General features: G+C 46.9%; 1 protein-coding gene and 1 pseudogene across 2 annotated transcripts in view; both read right to left on the bottom strand.

Moving 5' to 3' along the window:
- LOC309548616 (uncharacterized protein) overlaps positions 1 to 22,753 on the bottom strand; it is a gene marked incomplete at both ends in the record, with an annotated part of 254,414 nt that extends 231,661 nt beyond the window's left edge. Inside the window, 4 exons of the mRNA XM_082248593.1 lie at positions 405 to 826; positions 11,522 to 11,528; positions 18,011 to 20,173; positions 22,745 to 22,753. Coding sequence (XP_082104719.1) covers positions 405 to 826; positions 11,522 to 11,528; positions 18,011 to 20,173; positions 22,745 to 22,753 — 2,601 coding nt within the window. The remainder of the gene's footprint in view (positions 1 to 404; positions 827 to 11,521; positions 11,529 to 18,010; positions 20,174 to 22,744) is intronic.
- The window catches only part of LOC309550814, a 567,902-nt pseudogene that overhangs the window by 364,373 nt on the left and 179,846 nt on the right, over positions 1 to 23,683 (bottom strand). The window lies entirely within an intron of this gene.

Here is a 23,683-nt window from a genome sequence, read left to right as displayed (position 1 = left end):
CAGAAGTGATCTGAGTGGTGTGACAGGAAGTCAGGAAAATCTGTGGGTGTTGTCACAGACGGGAGATACATTTCTGCCTTGTTTAGACAATTCGCCAATTACTATCGGGTGTCAGCTGCAGAGTTAGCTAGAGAGGTTTAAGGACGTTGGAAAGCTTCAGCTATTCAGAATGAGGCAATTAAGGCCTCTATAAGTTATCCAGAGGATGACTACTGATTGCTGCATCCTGAGGCTGTGTGCATAAAGGAGAGCAGTGAGCTGAGAGACTTCTGAAGGTGAGGTGGTCTTGACTTTTTTTCTCCAAGCTTTATATCACTTGACTTCTTCACCAGACTTTCAGCCTGAACTGACAGATCATCACTTTTCTTACACAGCTCCTTTGCCTGCTGAAGTTCTAATGATACATTTTCCAGTGTTTCAAAGTTCAAGGGTCGTTCAAGTGTAGGTCCTATCTGCTTCAAATGATGGGCAATGGACTCTTTTCCAATTTCTATGGTCTCCCAATTATGGATTGTGTCCTTTAATTCTTCTTCTTGTTGCACCAATGCTGTCTCTACATTTTCCATTTCAGCTTCCATCTTCATGAACTCCTCTTGGACATCTCTGGACAATCCCTTTTCAGTCTGTATTTGTTTGGCACGAGTAATCTGGAGCTGAACATCCTGTTTCTTTGAACGTATTTTCTTTATATTTTTCTCATAATGAAGAAGTAGCTCCTGGGCCTCCTCAAGGCTTTCTGTGTTCAAGATCTTCTCAGCTTGTGATTGAATATCCTTAGAGCTTGTCACTAACTCGCTGAGTTTATTCTTTACTGCCTCCTTGCACTCTACACAATCTCCAAAAGTTCTTAAAATCTTCTCAGTCCGGTATGTTACTGGCCTGACTCCCAGCCTCGGTCTGCTGTCTCTGAAGCGGTTTCGCGATGGCCTCCATTTGCTGCTGGTGTCTCTGTTCCAGGCCTGCAATGCTCTCTTGGTGAGCCTGTTGTTGAGCTGCAAGGCTCCGCTGAAAATCCGCATTTGCCTGCTGTTGATTTGCATTTGCTATAACCAGTTGTTTCAGTATCTCCTCCATTTTGGTTTTACTCTAACTGCCCGCGGCACTCCACCATGTGTAAGGGGTTAGCTCGGTAGCGGGTGTGGGTGACCCCTTGGGGGGGTTCGTTACACAGAGAGACAGCCGAGGAGTGGTTGAAAACAACGGTCTATGGTTTATTCTTCCAATTTGCTGGAAACAAGTACAAGCATCCAAACAGCATAAATCCCAACCTACTGCTGGGCAGACACTGCTGGTCATACAGCAGAAAACCAATAGTCTATTTGGTTTCTTTTTCACACAGAAAAAATCAAGACAACCTCACCTTCAGAAGTCTCTCCGCTCACTGCTCTCATTAACGCACACAGCCTCAGGATGCAGCAATCAGTAGTCATCCTCTGGATACCTTATAGAGGCCTTAATTGCCTCATTCTGAATAGCTGAAGCTCTCCAATGTCCTTAAACCTTTCTGGCTACCTCCGCAGCCGACACCTGATAGTAATTGGTGAATTGTCTAAACAAGGCAGAAATGTATCTCCTGTCTGTGACAACACCCACAGATTTTCCTGACTTCCTTTCACATTGGATAATTAGCCACTCGATCACTTCTGCGGGTGATGGAAGGAGGTTCCACCCCCTTCCCACCGCCTCTCCCGGTCTCTCCGGTCTTGCGGAGGTTGGGAGTGATGTGGCCGGCGGTGATGGCTCCCCTGTACACAGAGATAGGAACAGACATCATTCTCCTCGCTCTGTAAACCTGGAGAGGCGAGTATTCCCCACTTCCGGTTCTGCCCCTTTGTTTACCCGGCCACCAATCTCAGTCTGATCGGCTGCAGGAGGGGCCAGAGGAGAGATTTGGAGCTCTAATAGACCCCCGATCTCCCCATAGAGAGGACCTGTCATGCCCTATTCCAATTACAAGAGATGTTTACATTCCTTTTATTACGAATAAAAGTGATCAAAAAAAAATGTAAAGGGAAAGTGTAAAAAAAGGAAATGAATAGAAAAAATGTAATAAAATAAACAATTAAAAAATAAATAAATAAAGCGTCCCCGTCCCCGTGTACTTGCACACAGCAGTGAACGCATATGTACGTCACGCCCACATATGTCCATAGGCGTTGCTTAAAAGCATGGCGCAGGGATGGGGTCTCTTCAAATTTTTTCTTCTATTTTTTACTTTTTATTTTTACACTGTACCTTTTTAATTTTTTTTTTTTATCACTTTTATTCCTATTACAAAGAATGTAAACATCCCTTGCAATATAAATAAGGATGACAGGTCCTCTTTATGGAGACATCTGAGAGCAGCCAGTCTATGAGAGCTCCATCGGATCGTTTTCCAGGCAAAAACGGTAAACCCAAAAAACACCGACAAGCGGTAGGAGGGGGAGGAACATCCCTTCCCACTGCCTCGGAAAGCTCATGATCCGCTCGGAATGGTTTCATGAGAAAGCCAGCCGCTCGCTGGAAAAAACAATACAATGATAGCTTCAGCCATAACCCTGGTAAACCACAACATATACAATGAGGACACAAACGATGGGGCACAATTAATCTCACTAACACCAATGATGGGGCACTATTCCTCCCAATGAAACCAAAGATGGGGCATTGTTTTTTATACACTGACGGGACCCTATCTGCTCCCAATGGCCACAGTCCAGCCCCCCATGAATTCTGAAGTAAACTGGCTCTTTTGTTTAGACAGTTTGGAGACCTCCCTGGTCTAGAAGAACACTACTATGAGCTCCAGAACTCTCATGCAGAAGCAAATTGGGTGACCCTTGGACTGAAGAGTCCGAGCCTGGGAAAAGAGAGTTTGAAATTTCTCTTGGGGAACAAAAACTCTGGCCTGAGGTGTGTTTTGGATGACACCCAGATATTCCAAGCCATGAATATGTTCCAGTACTGAGATCTGAAAGTTCAGAACCCATTGAACCTTGGTAATGTCAGGACAGTTCTAGCTATGCTGTCAGCCAGAACCTGAGCGAATGGAGGTCTTCCAGATTTCCCACAATGGGAATGCCCTAAGAGTACAGCAAGGCTAGCCCTGGGGCCAGCACCTGGGTGAACACTCAAAGTGACTACTCCCTACTTCTGAGTAGTATTCCTGAGCCTCCAGTTCAGGGACAACCTGATTTTCAGTGCCAGGTGACCTGGACTGTCCAAAGAAGGGACTAAATTATCCCACAATGTTGTGCTTTTAGGGTCTGTAGTGGAAATGGGCAAATTGAGCTGTCTACAACAGTGGTCTCCAAACTGCGGCCCTTTGATTGCTTTTACCTGGCCCTTGGAGCACTATTTCATCCACTGAGACCAACAATGGGGCATAATCAGTGGTGGGATTCAAAAATTTTAGTAACCAGTTCCGACTTTCAATGCACAGTGCCCAGCGTGCCCCCATTCAATGCACAGTGCCCAGCATGTCCCCTTTAAATGCACAGTGCCCAGCGTGTCCCCTTTAAATGCACAGTGACCAGCGTGCCCCCTTTCAATGCACAGTGACCAGCGTGCCCCCTTCAAAACAGTGACCAGCGTGCCCCCTTCAAAACAGTGACCAGCGTGCCCCCTTTCAATGCAGTTACCAGTGTGCCCCCTTTCAATGCAGTGACCAGCGTGCCCCCTTCAAAACAGTAAACAGCGTGCCCCCTTCAATGCAGTGACCAGTGTGCCCCCTTCAATGCAGGGACCAGCGTGCCCCCTTACAATGCAGAGACCAGCGTGCCCCCTTCAATGCAGAGATCATCGTGCCCCCTTTCAATGCAGAGACCAGCGTGCCCCCTTTCAATGCAGAGACCAGCGTGCCCCCTTTCAATGCAGAGTGAGCAGCATGCCCCCTTTCAATGCAGAGTGAACAGCGTGCCAAGCCCCCCCCCCCCAGTCCAGTGCACTTACCTGTAGCGGCGGCTTCTCCTCAGTCCCCCGGCGTCTCCTCGAGTCCTCAGTCCTCCCGCCTCCTCCTCAGCCAATGGCATGGGGTTTGCCTTTCGGCCAATCAGGAAGCGGATCTCGAGCCAGGAGCAGGATCCGTGTGACAATAGCGAATTTTAATTTGCTATTGTCACACAATGGTTGGGCTCGGGGCGCACTGCTCTGCGCCCCGGGTCCACCCTTTGCTGGAGCCAAATTGTAATAGGTGGGGACTGGGAGGTGGTAGCTGTCACGGAACCATGAACCAAACGTACAACAACAGATAAGTGAAAATAAGAAGGCTTTATTGAAAATCAAGCTGTAAAGCAAAAGTCCAAACAGATGGCGAAACCGAAGCAGAGTCCTTGCGAAGCCAGAGGTCAGGAACCAGGAGGGTAGTCAGACGAAGCCAGGATCAGGAACCAGAAGCAGCAGCAGTCTTAGAAGCATGTGAACACAGGAGGACCAAGCAAGGAACTGAAGCCACAGACCTCCTATATATATGAGCTAGGCATCCAGCTCCTCCCAGTGGGAAGGAGGAGCCGCAGGGTGGAAGGCTACAAGAAACCCAGAAACCAAGATGGCCGCCAGCACATGTCAAATGAAGGAGAACAGCAAGAAGGTAAGACCATGACAGTACCTCCCCCTCAAGGGCCCCTCCTCCGCGGAGTAAAGAACGGTTTCTGAGGGAAGCGTGCGTGGAAGGCTCGGAGCAAGGCAGGAGCATGGACATCTGCGGAGGGAACCCAGGAACGCTCCTCTGGACCATAACCACGCCAATGAACCAAAAACTGCACCCGACCGCGGACCAGGCATGAGTCCAGGATATTGCTCACCTCATACTCCTCACGATTGCCCACTCGGACCGGACGAGGCCGAGGAACCGAGGAAGTGAAACGATTACACACCAGTGGCTTCAACAGGGAGACATGAAACACGTTGGAGATCCGCATGCCAGGAGGAAGTGCAAGGGCATAGGCTACCGGGTTTACCCTGCGAAGCACTCGGAAGGGACCAACAAAGCGAGGCGCCAGCTTGGGAGTGGGCACTCGAAGGTTGAGGTTGCGGGTGGACAACCATACACGGTCTCCGGCCTGGTAGGAAGGAGCAGGCGCTCGTCTGCGATCAGCCTGGAGTCTCTGGCGCTGCGCAGAGACCTCAAGAGACTTCTGGATCTGAACCCAAGAAGCACGTAGGACGGAAAGGTGATCCTCCATTCTTTAAGGGCCTGCACGATGGCGAATAACTCCCTGTCACCAATCTGATAGTTGCATTCCGCGGAAGACAGTTTCCGGGAGTAAAACCCACAAGGAAGCAGAGGACCCTCTGGTGTTCTACGCTGAGACAGAAGGGCGCCTACTCCCGTCTCAGACGCGTCCACCTCGAGGGGGGCAACCCAGGGTTGGGATGCGACAGAATCGGAGCCGACACAAAGGCGGACTTTAGAGCCTCAAAAGCTCGGATGGCCTCGGGCGGCCAGACCTGGGAATTACTGCCCTTCCTGGTCAGATCCGTGAGAGGCTTTGCTAGCATGGAAAAGTCCCTGATGAACTTCCGATAATAATTGGCAAAGCCCAAAAAGCGCTGCAGGGAGCGAAGACCACTGGGCTGGGGCCACTGTAAGACAGCCAAAACCTTCTCAGGATCCATGGAGAACCCCTCAGCGGAAATGATGTAACCTAAGAAGGTTACCTGGGATCGGTGAAATTCGCATTTCTCAAGCTTACCGAACAGCTTGTTCTCTCGTAACCGTTGCAACACTCGTCTGACATCCAAAATGTGGGTCTCCATGGATTCAGAATATACCAAGATGTCATCCAAATAGACCACCACACACTGCTGCAACAGGTCACGGAAAACATCGTTGATGAATTCCTGAAAGACTGCGGGCGCATTGCACAACCCAAAGGGCATAACCAAGGATTCATAATGACCGGTCCTGGTGTTAAACGCGGTCTTCCACTCATCGCCCGCCTTGATCCTTACGAGGTTATATGCCGCCCTCAGGTCGAGTTTGGTAAAGACCGTGGCCCCTTTAAGGCGATCGAACAGCTCGGAAATCAAGGGTATCGGGTAAGCGTTCTTGATCGTGATGCGATTGAGACCCCTGTAATCGATGCAAGGCCTCAACTCACCGCCCTTCTTTTTCACAAAGAAAAATCCAGCCCCTGCCGGGGACGAGGATTTGCGAATGTGTCCGCGTGAAAGCGCCTCCTTCACGTACTCCTCCATGGCCTCATTCTCCGCTACCGACAGTGGATAGACTTTGCCACGAGGAGGAACGGCACCAGGTTGTAACTCGATGGCACAATCGTATGGGCGGTGCGGAGGTAGGGCAACCGCGCGCACCTTATCGAATACATCCCGGTACTCCCCGTATTCAGGAGGCAACAGAGAGTCCGAGGAAGTACACAGCAACTTGACAGGCCCATGGATGCAACTAGCCCCACACTGCGGTGACCACGAGAGGATCTCGGCCGATCTCCAATCGAAAGTCGGATTATGCTTCTGGAGCCAGGGGTACCCCAAGACCACCGAGTAGTGTGGAGACGAAATAACCTGGAAGCAGACCGACTCTCTGTGAACAGCACCAATGGCTATCCCCACTGGAAGGGTCTCATGAGTCACGTGTGGCGGCAGAAGGGGTCTGCCGTCTATCGCCTCAAGAGCCAGTGGAGAACCTCGAGCCTGCAGAGGAATGGAATTGGCGGCAGCGAACACACTATCAATGAACAAACCACCAGCACCAGAGTCCACCAACGCCTGGGTCGTCACCGAGCCCCCGACCCAGGAGAGGACAACAGTAATCAGAGGTTTGTCAACACGGGAAACCGGGGACGAGGAGACTCCACCCAAGATCTGCCCCCGACAGGATCTCAGGTGCGAGCGTTTCCCGGACGGTTCGGACATGCCAACCGAAAATGCCCACCGAGACCACAGTACATGCATCGGCCCTCGCGTCTCCGGAGTACCCTCTCCCCCTCGGACAGGCGAGCAAACCCCAGCTGCATGGGTTCACCCCCAGCCAAGTCATCCCCAGGAGGCGTGGGAGGAGAGGGAGGCACGGGTGGGACAGCAAAGGTAGGCGCCAATCTGTTAGGAGGCCTCCGCAGACTCTCCTTAAAGGAAGGTCTCTCCCTGAGTCTGGTGTCAATCAAAATCAGGAAAGAAATAAGAGACTCGAGCTCCACTGGTAGGTCCTTAGCTGCAACCTCATCCTTCAAGGCATCCGAGAGACCATGAGAGAAAGCAGCGACCAGAGCCTCATTATTCCAGCCCACCTCTGCTGCCAGGGTACGAAACTCAATGGCGTATTCAGCTACGGATCGTGAACCCTGCCTGATGGACATAAGGAGCTTCGCAGCAGAGGCAGCACGAGCCGGCACATCGAATACCCTCCGAAGAGAAGCAACAAAACCGGAAAACTCGGCAACCACCGGATTGTTGTTCTCCCATAAAGGGCTGGCCCAGGCCAAGGCCTTGTCCGAGAGCAGCGAAATTAAGAAGCCCACCTTTGATCTCTCAGTAGGAAAGGCATGTGGCAGCAACTCGAAATAAATGCCCACCTGGTTAAGGAAACCTCGGCACTGAGTTGGCTCTCCCCCAAAGCGCTGTGGAAGGGGGGCAGAACCGGACATACCCCGAAACACCGCAGGCGCAACAACAGGTGTCGGGGTAGACTCTGGCGCAACAACCGGAGCGGCAGTAGGAGCGGGCCCAGGAGCGACAACCGACCCATCGGCAACGGGAGTGAAATGAGCCGTGCGTTCAAGCAGGGTTTGCAACGCCACGGCGAACTGACCCAACAGGAAATCCTGCTGATCAAGTCTGGCAACCAGCGTGAGTAGTGAGGATGGCCCTGTACCGTCAGAATTCATGGCTTGGTCCTAATGTCACGGAACCATGAACCAAACGTACAACAACAGATAAGTGAAAATAAGAAGGCTTTATTGAAAATCAAGCTGTAAAGCAAAAGTCCAAACAGATGGCGAAACCGAAGCAGAGTCCTTGCAAAGCCAGAGGTCAGGAAACAGGAGGGTAGTCAGACGAAGCCAGGATCAGGAACCAGAAGCAGCAGCAGTCTTAGAAGCATGTGAACACAGGAGGACCAAGCAAGGAACTGAAGCCACAGACCTCCTATATATATGAGCTAGGCATCCAGGTCCTCCCAGTGGGAAGGAGGAGCCGCAGGGTGGAAGGCTACAAGAAACCCAGAAACCAAGATGGCCGCCAGCACATGTCAAACGAAGGAGAACAGCAAGAAGGTAAGACCATGACAGTAGCGCGGCACCCTGGAGGAGAAAGAGGGTGACGTCACTGGTTGCTAGACACTAAGCGGCTCTAGCCTAGCAACCAGTGCAGTGTGGGCTCCAGCCACCTCTCCGCAGAGAGAGAGCGCCGCAGCCACAGGCATGGACAGAGGTAGAGAGAGCCAGAGCGGATGATACAGATGGTTACAGTAAGGCGGGTCGGCAAACTTCCAAATGTTTAGTAACCGGTTCTGTGGAACCGGTGCGAACCGGCTGAATCCCACCACTGGGCATAATTCCTCCCACTGACATCAATGATGGGCAGAATTCATCCTAATGTCACCAACCAAGGGTGCACATTTCCTCCCACTGACACCAACAATAGGGCACAATTCTTCTCACTGACCTTAATGATGGGGCTCAATTACTCCCACTGACACCAATGATGGGGCACAATTTCTCCCATTGGACCAACGATGGGGCACAATTTCTCCCATTGGCACCAATGATGGGGCAGAATTCCTCCCAATGTCACCAACGATGGGGCACAATTCCTCCCATTGGACAAATGATGGGGCAAAATTTCTCCCATTGGCACCAACAATGGGGCAGAATTCTTCCCAATGGCACCAACGATGGGGCATGATTCCTCCCACTGACACCAACAATGGGGCACAATTCCTCCCACTGACACCAAAAATGGGGCACAATTCCTCCCATTGGTGAACACTCAAAGTGCAAAAGAGAAGATGAACCAGAGAAACTGAAGACCCACAGCAAAGGGGAGGAATTGCTGGTGCGCCAGAAAAACAGGAACATTCAATTATCCATCCTTGATGTCCACAGCGCTTAGAAAGTCTCATTGATTATATAAGTATTGGCAGGAAGTGTTAGATAAGTGAAATTCTGTATATGATATTGTGCTGAGTCTGGATTCCGTTCTATTTCTTCTGGGTTATGTAGATTCTCCACAATGGATCATGACCAGGTAGTGTCTATTGCGAGATCCCTTTTTTTACAGTGAGGGAAAAAAGTATTTGATCCCCTGCTCACTTTGTATGTTGGCCCACTGACAAAAAATGATCAGACTATAATTTTACTGGTCGATTTATTTTACCAGTGAAAGACAGAATAACAACAAAAATATTGAGAAAAACGCATTTCAAAAAAGTTATTAATTGATTTGCATTTTAACGAGTGAAAACATGACTTGGTACTTGGTGGCAAAACCCTTGTTGGCAATCCCAGATTTCAGACGTTTCTTGTAGTTGGCCACCAGGTTTGCACACATCTCAGCAGGGATTTTGTCCCACTCCTCTTTGCAGATTCTATCCAAGTCATTAAGGTTTCGAGGCTGACGTTTGGTAACTTGAACCTTCAGCTCCCTCCATATATTTTCTATGGGATTAAAGCGGTAGTATACTGCTTTTTGACACTTTTACCTACAGGTAAGCCTATAATAAGGCTTACCTGTAGGTACAATTAATATCTTCTAAACCGGCACGATTTAGGAGATATTTGCAGTGCATGCAGCCGCTCACGCGAGCGGCACATGCGCTCTGAAGGTCCGGGGGGGAAGCAAATTTTTTAAATAAATTTTGACTTGATATACAAGCGATGTCTTGATATACAAGTAGCGTCATGTATAAACAAGAAGAGAGGAGCCTCTAAAGTGTAGCAATATGGTTACATTTAATGAAGGTTCAATATTTAGCAACTCACATGGTTGAAGATTAAAACAGGCACATCTAATGCCTCGTACATACGCACGATTATTGGCAGGGAATTTTCGGCCAACGTCCGATCGGCCGATTTTCGGCTTGTTAGTATGATGCTTCCGACAACCGACTCCGACTTTTCGGCCGAAAAAAATCTGGTGTGCAGGCTATAAAATTTTTGTTGGCCGTCAACAAGATGGCCGATTTTCCGTCAGTCAGTACAGATTTCGGCAGACAAAAATCTGATGAGCAAGATGGGGCATGCTCAGAGAAGAAAAAACACACGGAAAGTAAACCAGCACATGACATCACTTCTGAAGTAGATTTTTGTTGGCCGAGAAAATTCGTGTTAAGTCTAGGCACATTCCAACCAACAAAACACCACTCTGGACAAAAGTCGGACGATCGGTCGGCCGATAATCATTGCGTGTGTATGAGGCATTAGTATGCAGGCATCTGGGGTAAGTCTGTCCACATCATAGACCATCCTCTGCACAGCCATCTTCATCCTCCCTTCCCCGCTGCACTCCACGAGTGATTCAAAGCCTCACATTCAGATCACTCTACTGCAGGCTATTCTTCCCGGTCATGATTGCAGACTGACAGTGGTGAGAGCCGGTGGTTCAGAAGATGGTCTATGTGGACAGCGTTACCCCGGATGCCTGCATACTTAGATGTGCCTATTTTAATCATCAACCATGTGAGTTGCTAAATGTTGAACCTTCATTAAATGTAACCATATTGCTACACTCTCATCTCTCTTATATTCTGTAGCTCTGCTAGATTTTGCTTCTAATCCCCTTGGGAAGGCTGCATATTGTGGATGGACATTTTATGGTTACACAACCTATCACATTGTGTATAATCTTTGTATATAGACTATAAACTGGAGGACTTATGAATAAATGGTTGTGGAACGAATCATCTGAATTTCCATTATTTCTTATGGGGAAATTCGCTTTGATATAAGAGTGCTTTGGATTGCAAGCATGTTTCCAGAACGAATTATGCTCGCAATCCAAGGTTTTACTGTAATTGGCTCAGGCTGATTGAGTCATTGTCATCTGTTAAGAATACAGTTTGTGGTCGTTATTCCTTAGAAATATTCATGAACTCCCATTTCTTCTATTCAGAGGGCTAGATAATTAGTTCAGTTCTTGTATACAATTTCATCTACATTTCATCTACGTTATAATGTAATCATTCAACCCCTGACCTGTGTGTAGTAATTTGATGAGGAGGGGGATGTGTCCATGTGTGTATAAATTGACTGTGTGTGAGTTTAATAAAGAGTTCGTTTTACTCCTTCATGAAGTCTGGACTCGTGTTTGGGGGAATGGGGAGCTTGATGGTGTTGTCACTGGGATTTCGGGAGAAGCTGCACGGATCTCTCTCATAGAGACTATAGGATCCGTTACACTGGTGGCAAGCGGTGGGATTTTTCTCCCGAATGGATATCCTGAACTGAAAGAGGTGGTAAATGGCGCATATATACGAATGGCTGAAACGAACGACGCTTAAGGAACTGCTGGAAGCTCAAGGCTTAGGGGAGAGCAACAAGCCAAAAGTCACGATAAAAGCCGAACTACTGGAGAGCGACCGAACCAGCAACCTGCAAATGGCAAACACAGAGGAAACAGAGATCCAAAAGGATGTAAGATGGAGACTAAGTATGCTGGGACCTAACCCCTCACAAGAAATTGTGGTGCAAATCATGGCACAAGCTACGGAAGCACAGAGTATCCGGGAAGCTCGGGAGGCTAGAGCCAGATCACCACAAGTGGATATGCTGTGGCTACCTGGATCTACACTAGGACGGCCACATAAGATCAACTATGCTGCATTTAAATGCTTCACAGAGGGTGAGATGGATATTGATAATTATTTGCAAGACTTTGAGAGACAGTGTGTATTAGAGGACCTGGAAAAAGCTAGCTGGGCTGCGATATTGAGCAGCAAGTTATCAGGCAGAGCAGCAGAAGCCTTTAGAGCAATGCCTGACGAGGACATTCACAATTATGACAAAGTAAAATAAATTTTGTTGGGTCGTTATGCTGTTACACCGGAGGCACACAGAAGAAAATTCCGGGCTCTCAGGAGACAGGGCAAAGAGTCATATACAGAGTGGGCATTCCGCATGCACCGCGCCGCCAGCAATTGGATGCAGGGATGCCAGGCAACTTCATTAGCAGATGCTCTACAGTTGCTACTGCTGGAGCAATTCTTCGACTACACTCCAGCAGATGTCAGAAACTGGGTCAAAGACAGGAAACCTCAGACAGTGGAGGAGGCAGCCAGGCTGGCAGACGATTTCTATGAGAGCAGGCGGGTCGACCTTGACAGAGGATCATCAGGATTATGTCCCCAGTACTATCCTCAAGCACCAGCACCACAACAATCAGGACTAATCCCTAACGCCCGGGCAAATCGATACCATAGGCACAATGGAGTGCAGTGCCATTTGTGCAAGAAATTTGGGCATTATCAGAGAGACTGCACTCGGAAACTGAACCACGCTTCATGGATTCGTACAGGGCCACCTTCCCCAGCGCAAGCAGCAGTTCACTACTACCACACCCACAGGCAGACACCCAGATACCGGTCCTGCAGTGGGGTACAGTGCCACAGGTGCAAGCAGTTTGGGCACTATCAACAAGACTGTACCCAGAGCAGGAACCAAGCTGCATGGATCCGACCAGGGTCACCCCCCTCAGCACAGACAATGGTCCCCCACTATCCCGCAGAGGTTTCCCCAGTCGTACCCAGGTTTGAACCCACTGAGGAGCAATTGGGTACCCTTCACGAGGCTAACCCAGTGCAAGCAGCTGAGGACAACAGGGCTCACCACAGACAGACAGTGAGACTAAATGGACAAGAAGCCAGGGGACTGAGAGACACTGGAGCCACCATAACCCTGGTACAACCGCACAGGGTTAAACCCTCACAGCACACTGGGCGTGCTGTGGCTGTAAGAGTGGCAGAGGGAGCCATCCACAAGTTACCCGCCGCCAGGATGCATATTGATTGGGGCACCGGGGCTAAGTCAGTGGAAGTGGGCATCATGCCAGATTTACCAGCTGAGGTCTTGTTGGGGAATGACTTAGGGTGTTTAACCTCACAATTTATACCCCTGACCTCAGAAGGAGCACTCCCAGTCACCACCAGACAGCAGGAACGAGCTATGAATGCCTCACCCTCTCCAGATACCCAGATGCCTCAATGTTTGGACTGGGAGCTGTTTAAGCCAGGTTGGGGAGGATGGCATGGAGCCTCTGGTGGCAGATCTCAGCAGAAAATTTCTACCCAGGGAGGTCAGTTATGCCACCGTTGAAAAGTGTTTGGCCCTAGTTTGGGCACTCAAGAAACTGCAATGAATTACACAATGCATACTGAGTCAACAAAACTGCACATACATCATTTCTAGGATCAACCAGGATCTCTCAAGAAACAATGGATACAATAAAACATCATAATCTCTATATTCATGAATTGAAATATGTCACACTACAATAGTATATTTGAGTAGTTTGTCGGCTCGACGCGTTTCATGGACCTCCGTCCATTCATCAGGAGCTAAGGAGTTTGTCTAAAAATCAAAATATAAGTTAAATTAATATGCTAGTGTAGAAAATGGACTATAATGGGGAATATAATGGATTGGACACTACCTTAAGCAGTGTCATATATCCAAGAGCCATCCAGTCTGAGACGGTAAGACCGAGGCCAATCCAGGGAGTGTCTGACCCAGGGCTGAGGCATGGATCACAACCAGCAACACAGGGGCAACAAGGAGGACAGGACCGGAGATGGAGTAAAAACGAACCAATTGGAGGACTCCAAGGATGTGAATCCAAGAAGTGATGGTGGAGGCACATAGGGAGCATATACAGTCTGAAAGTATATATAAAAAAGCAGTAAATCTATAGAATTAATATACTGAGAAAAAATGATCTCAAATGTACCTATGAATAATCAATCGTATGAGGTCAGACGAATCAGCCCAAAAAAGGAAAAGTGCCTATGAGAACCACCAAGAATTTTGTAGCCGAAGATAGTAAACAGTGCCTAAGGTCAAAGCAATAGTCCAGAGAAAAGTATCTATAAATGAGACCCCGAAGGTGATGTGTGCAAAAAAGTTGATTAGGTGCATATTGGAAATGCCCGCCAAGGGGCGTATATCCAAGCCAAAACTGAATACTAAAGTGCATGTAGTCCAGGCAATATCACAGAAATTTGTTGTGAAAAAGAAAAAACCACCAAGAAAAGGGGTGAACATGAAGTGGAATCCTATTTGGGGAGTGCCAAAGATTGAGTGCTGTGAACAAAGTAGAAAATAGTGCACAAGGTGAAGACGATAGTAAAGCATGTGCTTTAGTGTTCAATGATAGCATATAATCAGTGATAAGGTTGAAGTAAAGATATGATCAGAAATACCAGAGAGTGAAGGGTCCCAATAGGAGTGATCGAAGGTCCATCCAAAGCAAGTGTCTGAGGTGCAGGGGTGATACCACGCCAGCGCCATGCTGGCGTCATTAAATAGGCGGCTAAGATACCTCCTACATCCGGTCAGGCAGACCGGACATCGGTAGGAACAGACCGCCTCTGACGTCCCAGATGATCAAGGGGTTGCCCTGGTAACATGACGGCAGGAGTCGTCACGCACCATGCAACCACTGCATGGCGCCGATGGGAGGCATGACGCCCCACCCCCAGCCCGGATGTCGAAACAGAGACAGGCATAGGGGGGAGGTGGCTGGCCGCCCATCGCAGCCCCGGTCAGAGAGCCTGAATGGCTCAGATCCAACCGATCCAGACTGGATAATAGACCGTTCAAAGAATAAAAATGCATATGGATAGGTTTGTATAGATAACATGTCCGGATTATAAATCCAGAGCTAGTTATAAAACATATAATTATGAAAGATACTATAATTGAACTATATGTGGAATAATAAAATTCTCCCTAACAGGGGAGGGATGTGGCAAATATATAGACAAAAAGGGCGGGTGTCTTCCACCCCAATTAAGTACAGAGAAAAGAGAGATTTTTGTCTACATTTGGCCACACACAATGTCCAGTTTCCTCCATCCCTAAATTACTATATGAACAAGGATAAAAACAAGAGTGTGGGACTTTAAGTGAGGAGACTAGACATAAGAGTTTATTTGATAAATAGCTGAAGACATATCAATAATGATAACATGAATACATACAGAGATAACGTATACAATGAATTACACAATGCATATTGAGTCAACAAAACTGCACATACATCATTTCTAGGATCAACCAGGATCTCTCAAGAAACAATGGATACAATAAAACATCATAATCTCTATATTCATGAATTGAAATATGTCACACTACAATAGTATATTTGAGTAGTTTGTCGGCTCGACGCGTTTCATGGACCTCCGTCCATTCATCAGGAGCTAAGGAGTTTGTCTAAAAATGAAAATATAAGTTAAATTAATATGCTAGTGTAGAATATGAACTATAATGGGGAATATAATGGATTGGACACTACCTTAAGCAGTGTCATATATTCAAGAGCCATCCAGTCTGAGACGGGAAGACCGAGGCCAATCCAGGGAGTGTCTGACCCGTGGCTGAGGCATGGATCACAACCAGCAACACAGGGGCAACAAGGAGGACAGGACCGGAGATGGAGTAAAAACGAACCAATTGGAGGACTCCAAGGATGTGAATCCAAGAAGTGATGGTGGAGGCACATAGGGAGCATATACAGTCTGAAAGTATATATAATTTACATATCTACACAGGATCTCCATCTTCCCTACTAACAGAACCGCGATCTGCCTTGTTTACATCGACAGACCACTGTTCTGCCTCTCTCTGGAACAATTGCAAGGTGCCGGTGGACATCATGTCCTCTGGACTCGCTGATTAGCTCCCACTGTGTCCAGCGGAAGCTGAGCACCGGCGGCACACTTGCATGCCGTAGACCCAGGAAATGCAGATGACGTACAGGTATGTGATTCTGCGCAGAACGGCTGCCCTGCTGCAGGACATGGACATGGGGTGGTCAAAACAAAATATCTCCCTGATAAGAGAGGCTATGACCTGGTGGATTACATGCGGAACTCCTGGGCCCAGCTGAGGACATTTAGGGCCTTAAGATTGAAGATGTGGTGGATGTCTCCTTTTGGTTTGGGAACTGTGGACAGAGAAGAACTCCTGGAACTCTTCTGGCCTTAGCTCAGTGAGATAGAGTTTGGAAGACTAATGTCATAGACAGGTTGCCAAAAAGTTTAGGGCTTTAGAAAGGGCCTCCAATGGCTGTCAATGTGGTGCCTTCTCCACTCTCCATCTCACTAATAAAACCCCAATGGATGACTCTCTATGAACTGATCACATTCAAATCACCGATCATCTAATCATTGGTAAAAAAGAAGACTCGGCACAGAATATTGTATGAAGAGTTTTTATTGGACAAGATCAGAATAAGCGATTATCACACAGTAAATGATATGAATAAAATAAAGCTTAAATCTTTTATAATAGAATTAACAAATGTGTCAAATGTATTAATAATCATACATTGGTTGGACCAATAAAAAGCCGGCTACTTTAATAAAACAAAAAGGATCAAAAAAATTAAGCAACCAATCATCAGGTATGCATTCTTGACTGTGATGCGATTGAGGACCCTATAATCAATGTAAGGTCTCAACTCACCCCCCTTCTAAGAAGGTTCACCAGTGAAAGCTGAATCCTGATTGGCTGCTGTGGGTAATTGCATGTTACAGTGATCTTTTTCCATCCAGTAGGTTAGATCTATATACATATTTATAAGTAGAACACAAAAAGAATGTATTGTCAGAATTGTTTGTCTGCTGCCCCATGTATTGTCATGAATGCCCACTTGTTGCCCCCATGTATTACCAACAGGTGCGCACACCGTGGTGAACAAGCACGATATTACGTGTGAAACGCGTCCACCTTTCTGTATCCCGTATTGACTGTCTGCAATAAATATCATCACTATAACCTGTTGGAGTGCGACCATATTCATTGGTTTTATGCCCCATATATTGTCAGGATTGCCCACTTATTATCCCATGTATTGTGCGGATTGCCCACTTATTATCCTATGTATTGTGCGGATTGCCCACCTGTTGCCCCATGTTTTGTCTTAATTGCTCACTTGTTGCCCCATGTATTGTCATGGTTTCCTGCCTGTTGCCTCATGTGGGGAGGGATCGGTAAAGGTAGACAGTTGTTATGATTTTACCACCCCCAGCTGGATGGTACACATGGCACTGCAATTTGCGGCTGCTGCAAACCTCACACCCCCGGTCACATTGGGCAATGCTATTCAACTGAATGGGGTTGTGCCGCAACAGCCCCAATGCATAGGGTTGCGGCGTACTGGTGTGGGCTTTACAGGGTTAACATAAGGGCTCCCAGCTGCCTGCCAACCCCACAGCGGGTCAGAGGGCGATGCGGGTGTAAACCAACCCCGAGTGGACTGTGGTGGTTTCACATTTGTTTATGGACTAAACAGTTCCACCCGTTACAATCCAGTGTCCATTTCCCGTAGTACCAGCAGAGGGTGCACTCTGATGTTTCATTATATTTCCTTTATTTGTAAACTTTCCCGCACTCTGAACATGACATAGGACGCTCGCCCGTATGAACTTTGTGGTTTCTAAGAAATAAACCTTTGTTTGGAAAACATTTCCCGCACTTGTAACATTAAAAAGGGCGCTCACCTGTGTGTAAGTAGGTATTCTTTCTTAGTTAAACATTTCCCGCACTCTGCACAAGATTAGAGACGCTCGCCTGTATGAACTTTCCGGTGTCTAACAAGTAAACATTTGAACGCAAAACATTTCCCGCGCTCTAAACATGAATAGGGAAGCTCACCCGTGTGTATTCTCTAAAGGCTAAGAAGGTTTCCTTTATTATTAAAACATTTCCCACACTCTGAACATTAACAGGGAAGCTCACCCCTGTGCATTTTCTGATGGCTAAGAAGGTTTCTTTTCTGATTAAAACATTTCCCGCACCTGGAACATGAATAGGGATGTTCAACAGTGTGTATTCTTTTGATGCGTAAGAAGGCTTACTTCATGAGTAAAACATTTCCCACACTCTGAACATGAATAAGGACGCTCTACTGTGTGTATTCTCTGATGCCTAAGAAGGCTTTCTTTACGATTAAAACATTTCCCGCACTGTGAACATGAATAGGGACGCTTACCTGTGTGTGTTCTCTGATGGCTAAGAAGGTTTCCTTTACTAGTAAAACATTTCCCGCACTCTGAACATGAATAGGGACGGTCACCTGTGTGTATTCTCTGATGGCTAAGAAGGGTATGTTTATTATGAAAACATTTCCCGCACTCTGAACATGAATAGGGACGGTCACCTGTGTGTATTCTCTGATGGCTAAGAAGGTTTTGTTTATTATTAAAACATTTCCCGCACTCTGAACATGAATGGGGACGCTCACATGTGTGTATTTTCTGATGGCTAAGAAGGTTTCCTTTATGATTAAAACATTTTCCGCACTCTGAACATGAATAGGGACGCTCACCCGTGTTTATTCTCTGATGGCTAAGAAGGTTTCCTTTACTAGTAAAACATTTCCTGCACTCTGAACATGAATAGGGACGCTCACCTGTGTGTATTCTCTGATGGCTAAGAAGGGTTTCTTTACGACTGAAACATTTCCCGCACTCTGAACATGAATAGGGACGCTCACCTGTGTGTATTCTCTGATGGCTAAGAAGGGTTTCTTTACGACTGAAACATTTCCTGCACTCTGAACATGAATAGGGACGCTCGTCTGTGTGTATTGTCTGATGGCTAAGAAGGCTTCCTTCATAAATAAAACTTTTTCCGCACTCTGAACATGAATAAGGACACTCCCCTGTGTGAATTCTCTGATGACGAAGAAGGTTTCCTTTTCTACTAAAACATTTCCTGCACTCTGAACATGAATATGGATGCTCAACTGTGTGAATTCTCTGGTGCTGAAGAAGGCTTATTTTCTGCTTAAAACATTTCCCGCACTCTGAACATGAATAGGGACGCTCACCTGTGTGTGTTTTCTGATGGCTAAGAAGGTTTCTTTTGTGTTTAAAACAGTTTCCGCACTCTGAACATGAATAGGGACGCTCACCTGTGTGTATGCCCTGATGGATATTTAGGCTTACTTCATGAGTAAAACATTTCCCACACTCTGAACATGAATAAGGACGCTCTACTGTGTGTATTCTCTGATGCCTAAGAAGGCTTTCTTTACGATTAAAACATTTCCCGCACTGTGAACATGAATAGGGACACTTACCTGTGTGTGTTCTCTGATGGCTAAGAAGGTTTCCTTTACTAGTAAAACATTTCCCGCACTCTGAACATGAATAGGGACGGTCACCTGTGTGTATTCTCTGATGGCTAAGAAGGGTATGTTTATTATGAAAACATTTCCCGCACTCTGAACATGAATAGGGACGGTCACCTGTGTGTATTCTCTGATGGCTAAGAAGGTTTTGTTTATTATTAAAACATTTCCCGCACTCTGAACATGAATGGGGACGCTCACATGTGTGTATTTTCTGATGGCTAAGAAGGTTTCCTTTATGATTAAAACATTTTCCGCACTCTGAACATGAATAGGGACGCTCACCCGTGTGTATTCTCTGATGGCTAAGAAGGTTTCCTTTACTAGTAAAGCATTTCCTGCACTCTGAACATGAATAGGGACGCTCACCTGTGTGTATTCTCTGATGGCTAAGAAGGGTTTCTTTACGACTGAAACATTTCCCGCACTCTGAACATGAATAGGGACGCTCACCTGTGTGTATTCTCTGATGGCTAAGAAGGGTTTCTTTACGACTGAAACATTTCCTGCACTCTGAACATGAATAGGGACGCTCGTCTGTGTGTATTGTCTGATGGCTAAGAAGGCTTCCTTCATAAATAAAACTTTTTCCGCACTCTGAACATGAATAAGGACACTCCCCTGTGTGAATTCTCTGATGACGAAGAAGGTTTCCTTTTCTACTAAAACATTTCCTGCACTCTGAACATGAATATGGATGCTCAACTGTGTGAATTCTCTGGTGCTGAAGAAGGCTTATTTTCTGCTTAAAACATTTCCCGCACTCTGAACATGAATAGGGACGCTCACCTGTGTGTGTTTTCTGATGGCTAAGAAGGTTTCTTTTGTGTTTAAAACAGTTTCCGCACTCTGAACATGAATAGGGACGCTCACCTGTGTGTATGCCCTGATGGATATTTAGGCTTCGTTTATGATTAAAACTTTTTCCGCACTCTGAACAGGACAATGAATTCTCTCCTGTATGAACCCCTTTATGGTATAAAGAAGATTCCCTGAGATGAGATGGTTTCCCGCACCCGTCGGCACTGTCAGATATTAGAGGACTATGTGAAGTATCAGGAGATTCCAATGATCTCCTCCAATGGTGAGGTCTGTCATGTATATTATGAGGAACGGGATTTACTTCTGGAGAAGATGCCATGTCATTATCTTCTGTAGTCACATCTTCCTCCGATGTCCTTCTATTCCCACCACAGAGTCCGTCTGTCAGAAGACAAGAAAAATTACCAAGAGTTGTCCACACTCATATACACTGCTCAACACTTTATAATCAGAGTATAGCATCAAGTCAGGGAAACTCCTGGGATATTCATCGGGTCAGTCAAGTAGCAGAGGGGGTTGTTAATCAGTTTCAGCTGCACAGTGCCGTAGAAGGTCCTTAACCCATCAGCAGGACCGGTATCTGCTCCTTTGTGCAAGGAGGAACAGGATGAGGACTGCCAGAGCCCTACAAAATGACCTCCAGCAGGACACTGGTGTGAATGTCTCTGACCAAACAATCAGAAACAGACTTCATGAGGGTGGCCTGAGGGCCCGACGTCCCCTAGTGGGCTCTGTGCTCACTGCCCGGCACTGTGGAGCTCGATTGGCATTTGCTGTTGAACACCAGAATTGGCAGGACCACCACTGGCACCCTGTGCTTTTCACAGATGAGAGCAGGTTCACCCTGAGCACATGTGACAGATGTGAAAGGGTCTGGAGAAGCCGTGGTGAACGCTGAGCTGCCTGTAACATTTTTCAGCATGACCGGTTGGGTGGTGGGTCAGTGATGGTCTGGGGAGGCGTATCCATGGAGGGACGCACAGACCTCTACAGGCTAGACAATGACACCCTGACTGCCATTAGGTATTGGGATGAAATCCTTGGACCCATTGTCAGACCCTATGCTGGTGCAGTGGGTCCTGGGTTCCTCCTGGTGCACAGCAATGCCCGGCCTCATGTGGTGAGAGTATGCAGCCAGATCCTGGAGGATGAAGGAATTGATACCATTGAATGGCCCCCACGCTCGCCTGACCTGAATCCAATAGAACACCTCTGGGACATTCTGTTTCAGTCCATCCGATGGCGCCAGGTTGCACCTCAGTCTGTTCAGGAGCTCAGTGATGCCCTGGTCCAGATCTGGGAGGAAATACCCCAGGACACCATCCGTCGTCTCATTACGAGCATGCCCCAACATTGTCAGACATGCATACAAGCACGTGGAGGCCATACACACTACTGAGGACCATTCTGAGTTGCTGCAATGACATTTCACCAAAATGGACTCGCCTGCTGCATCATTTTTTCACTTTAATTTTCGGGGTGTCTTTGAGTTCAGCCCTCTGTAGGGTGATAATTTTCATTTTCATCAAACTATGTGGCATCCTTTCCTTCCTAACACATTACCCAGTCCATACCAGTATAGATCCTAACACATTACCCAGTCCATACCAGTATAGATCCTAACAAATTACCCAGTCCATACCAGTATAGATCCTTACACATTACCCAGTCCATACCAGTATAGATCCTAACACATAAACCAGTCCATACCAGTATAGATATCCAGCATGATATTTTCCCCCATTGAGATCTGATGTGTTTTCAAAGTGTTCCTTTCATTCTTTGGAGCAGTGTATGTTGGTCGAGCATTTCAAAGTTTAAAATAGATCTGTGGTGGAACTGGGTGCAATCACAACACCAAACTATGACAACTAACCAGATCAATGATACCACCCAACCAAACATCACTAAGTAAGCTTTAACCCATTCTTGCATAATTACCCGAGCTGATATCTGTAGAAGTTTCTTCCTCTTTAACTGCGTCCATCATCCCAACCTCCTCTGTAAAATGCTGATCACCCCTCACATACGTCTTTTCCTTTATAACCTCAATTTGTACATTTATCAGATCTTCATCCTAAACCAACAAAATGGCAGAAATAATAATAAATACAAAAAAATAATAATAATAGAAGAATGATATCTCTTAGGGCTTGGGATCACTTTCCTACATTCTCATCTACCTGATGATGGTGGGGGATGGTGTGATCTTCCTGTGTGAAATCCCGGGAATACAGAGGATGGGGACATCTCTCTGGTGGATTTCTGTAACTGGATGACTCCACCATGGTGTCCTGGTACTGCTTCCTGTGACCTTTTGGAAACTCTGCCTCCTCCATTACAAATTTCTCATCATCCTCCACTTTTATCTCTTCTTTAATGTTAACTTGTGTGGAATCCCGGGAATACGGAGGATGGGGACATCTCTCTGGTGGGTTCCCATTACTGGATCCATCTGTAGGAAACACACACACTGACTGAATACATCGTTTCTATGTGTTTATCAGATGATGGGGGATCTAGGTGGACCCTCCGTACTGCTCTCTCCTTTACAATAAAGTCTCCTCTTACCCGGTGATCTGAGGGGCGGCTGATTCTCCATCATGACATCCTTGTAGAAGGGGATCTACAGAACCTCAAACATCAATCCATATACCCAAACAGTTTTTGTATTTAGTGGCCATCACTCACCTGTGCTGATGTCTGGAGAAGATTTCTCCTCTTTAACTTTGTCCATCATCCCAACCTCTTCCCTGAACTGCTGATCACCCCTCACATACGTCTCTTCTTCCTCTTTAACCTCATCTTTTATATCTATCAGATTTTCATTCTAAACAAACAAAATAGCAGGGAATGGTTTCTTTAAAATGTGAGCACAAATAACCTTATACCTAAAAGTGGAATATATTTTCATACAGTCAGATCACTTTTATGATCTCGACTTCCATCTTCACCTACCTGATGATGGCGAGGGATGGTGTGATCTTCCTGTGTGGAATCCCGGGAATACAGAGGACGGGGACATCTCTCTGGTGCGTTCCCATTACTGGATCCATCTGTAGGAAACACACACACTGACTGAATACATTGTTTCTATGGGTTTATCAGATGATGGTGGATCTAGGTGGACCCTCCGTACTGCTCTCTCCTTTACAATAAAATCTCCTCTTACCCGGTGATGTGAGGGGCGGCTGATTCTCCATCATGACGTCCTTGTAGAGATCCTTTTGTCCTTCTAAGAATCTTCTGAGAATCCTCCGCACCTCTCTGGTCAGGTCTGTGTTTTATTAATAGAGATAAGAGTGATATGAGAGAAGTGAGAGAAAGAAAGGAGGCAGCATTGGGTCTGGGTGAAGAGTGGGGGACAGAAGCGTCAAATATGGGGTGTGAGGAGTGGAGATCTGCAATGTTGAATAAGGGAATGAGGAGTGGGGTACAATAGTGTCAGTGGGGGTTGTGGAAGATAGGTGAGCAGTGTGGGAAGGGGGGTGAGGAGAGGGGAACAACAGTGTTGGATGAGGAATGAGAAGTAGGGAACACGGGTGATAGATGGGGGGTGAGCAATGGTGGAAAG

The sequence above is a fragment of the Pelophylax lessonae genome (assembly GCF_965119305.1).
Source record: "Pelophylax lessonae genome assembly, chromosome: 1".
In the NCBI taxonomy this organism is placed as follows: domain Eukaryota; kingdom Metazoa; phylum Chordata; class Amphibia; order Anura; family Ranidae; genus Pelophylax; species Pelophylax lessonae.
The sequence above is the reverse complement of the archived record's forward strand: the minus strand, read 5'-3'. Positions and strand labels throughout refer to the sequence as shown.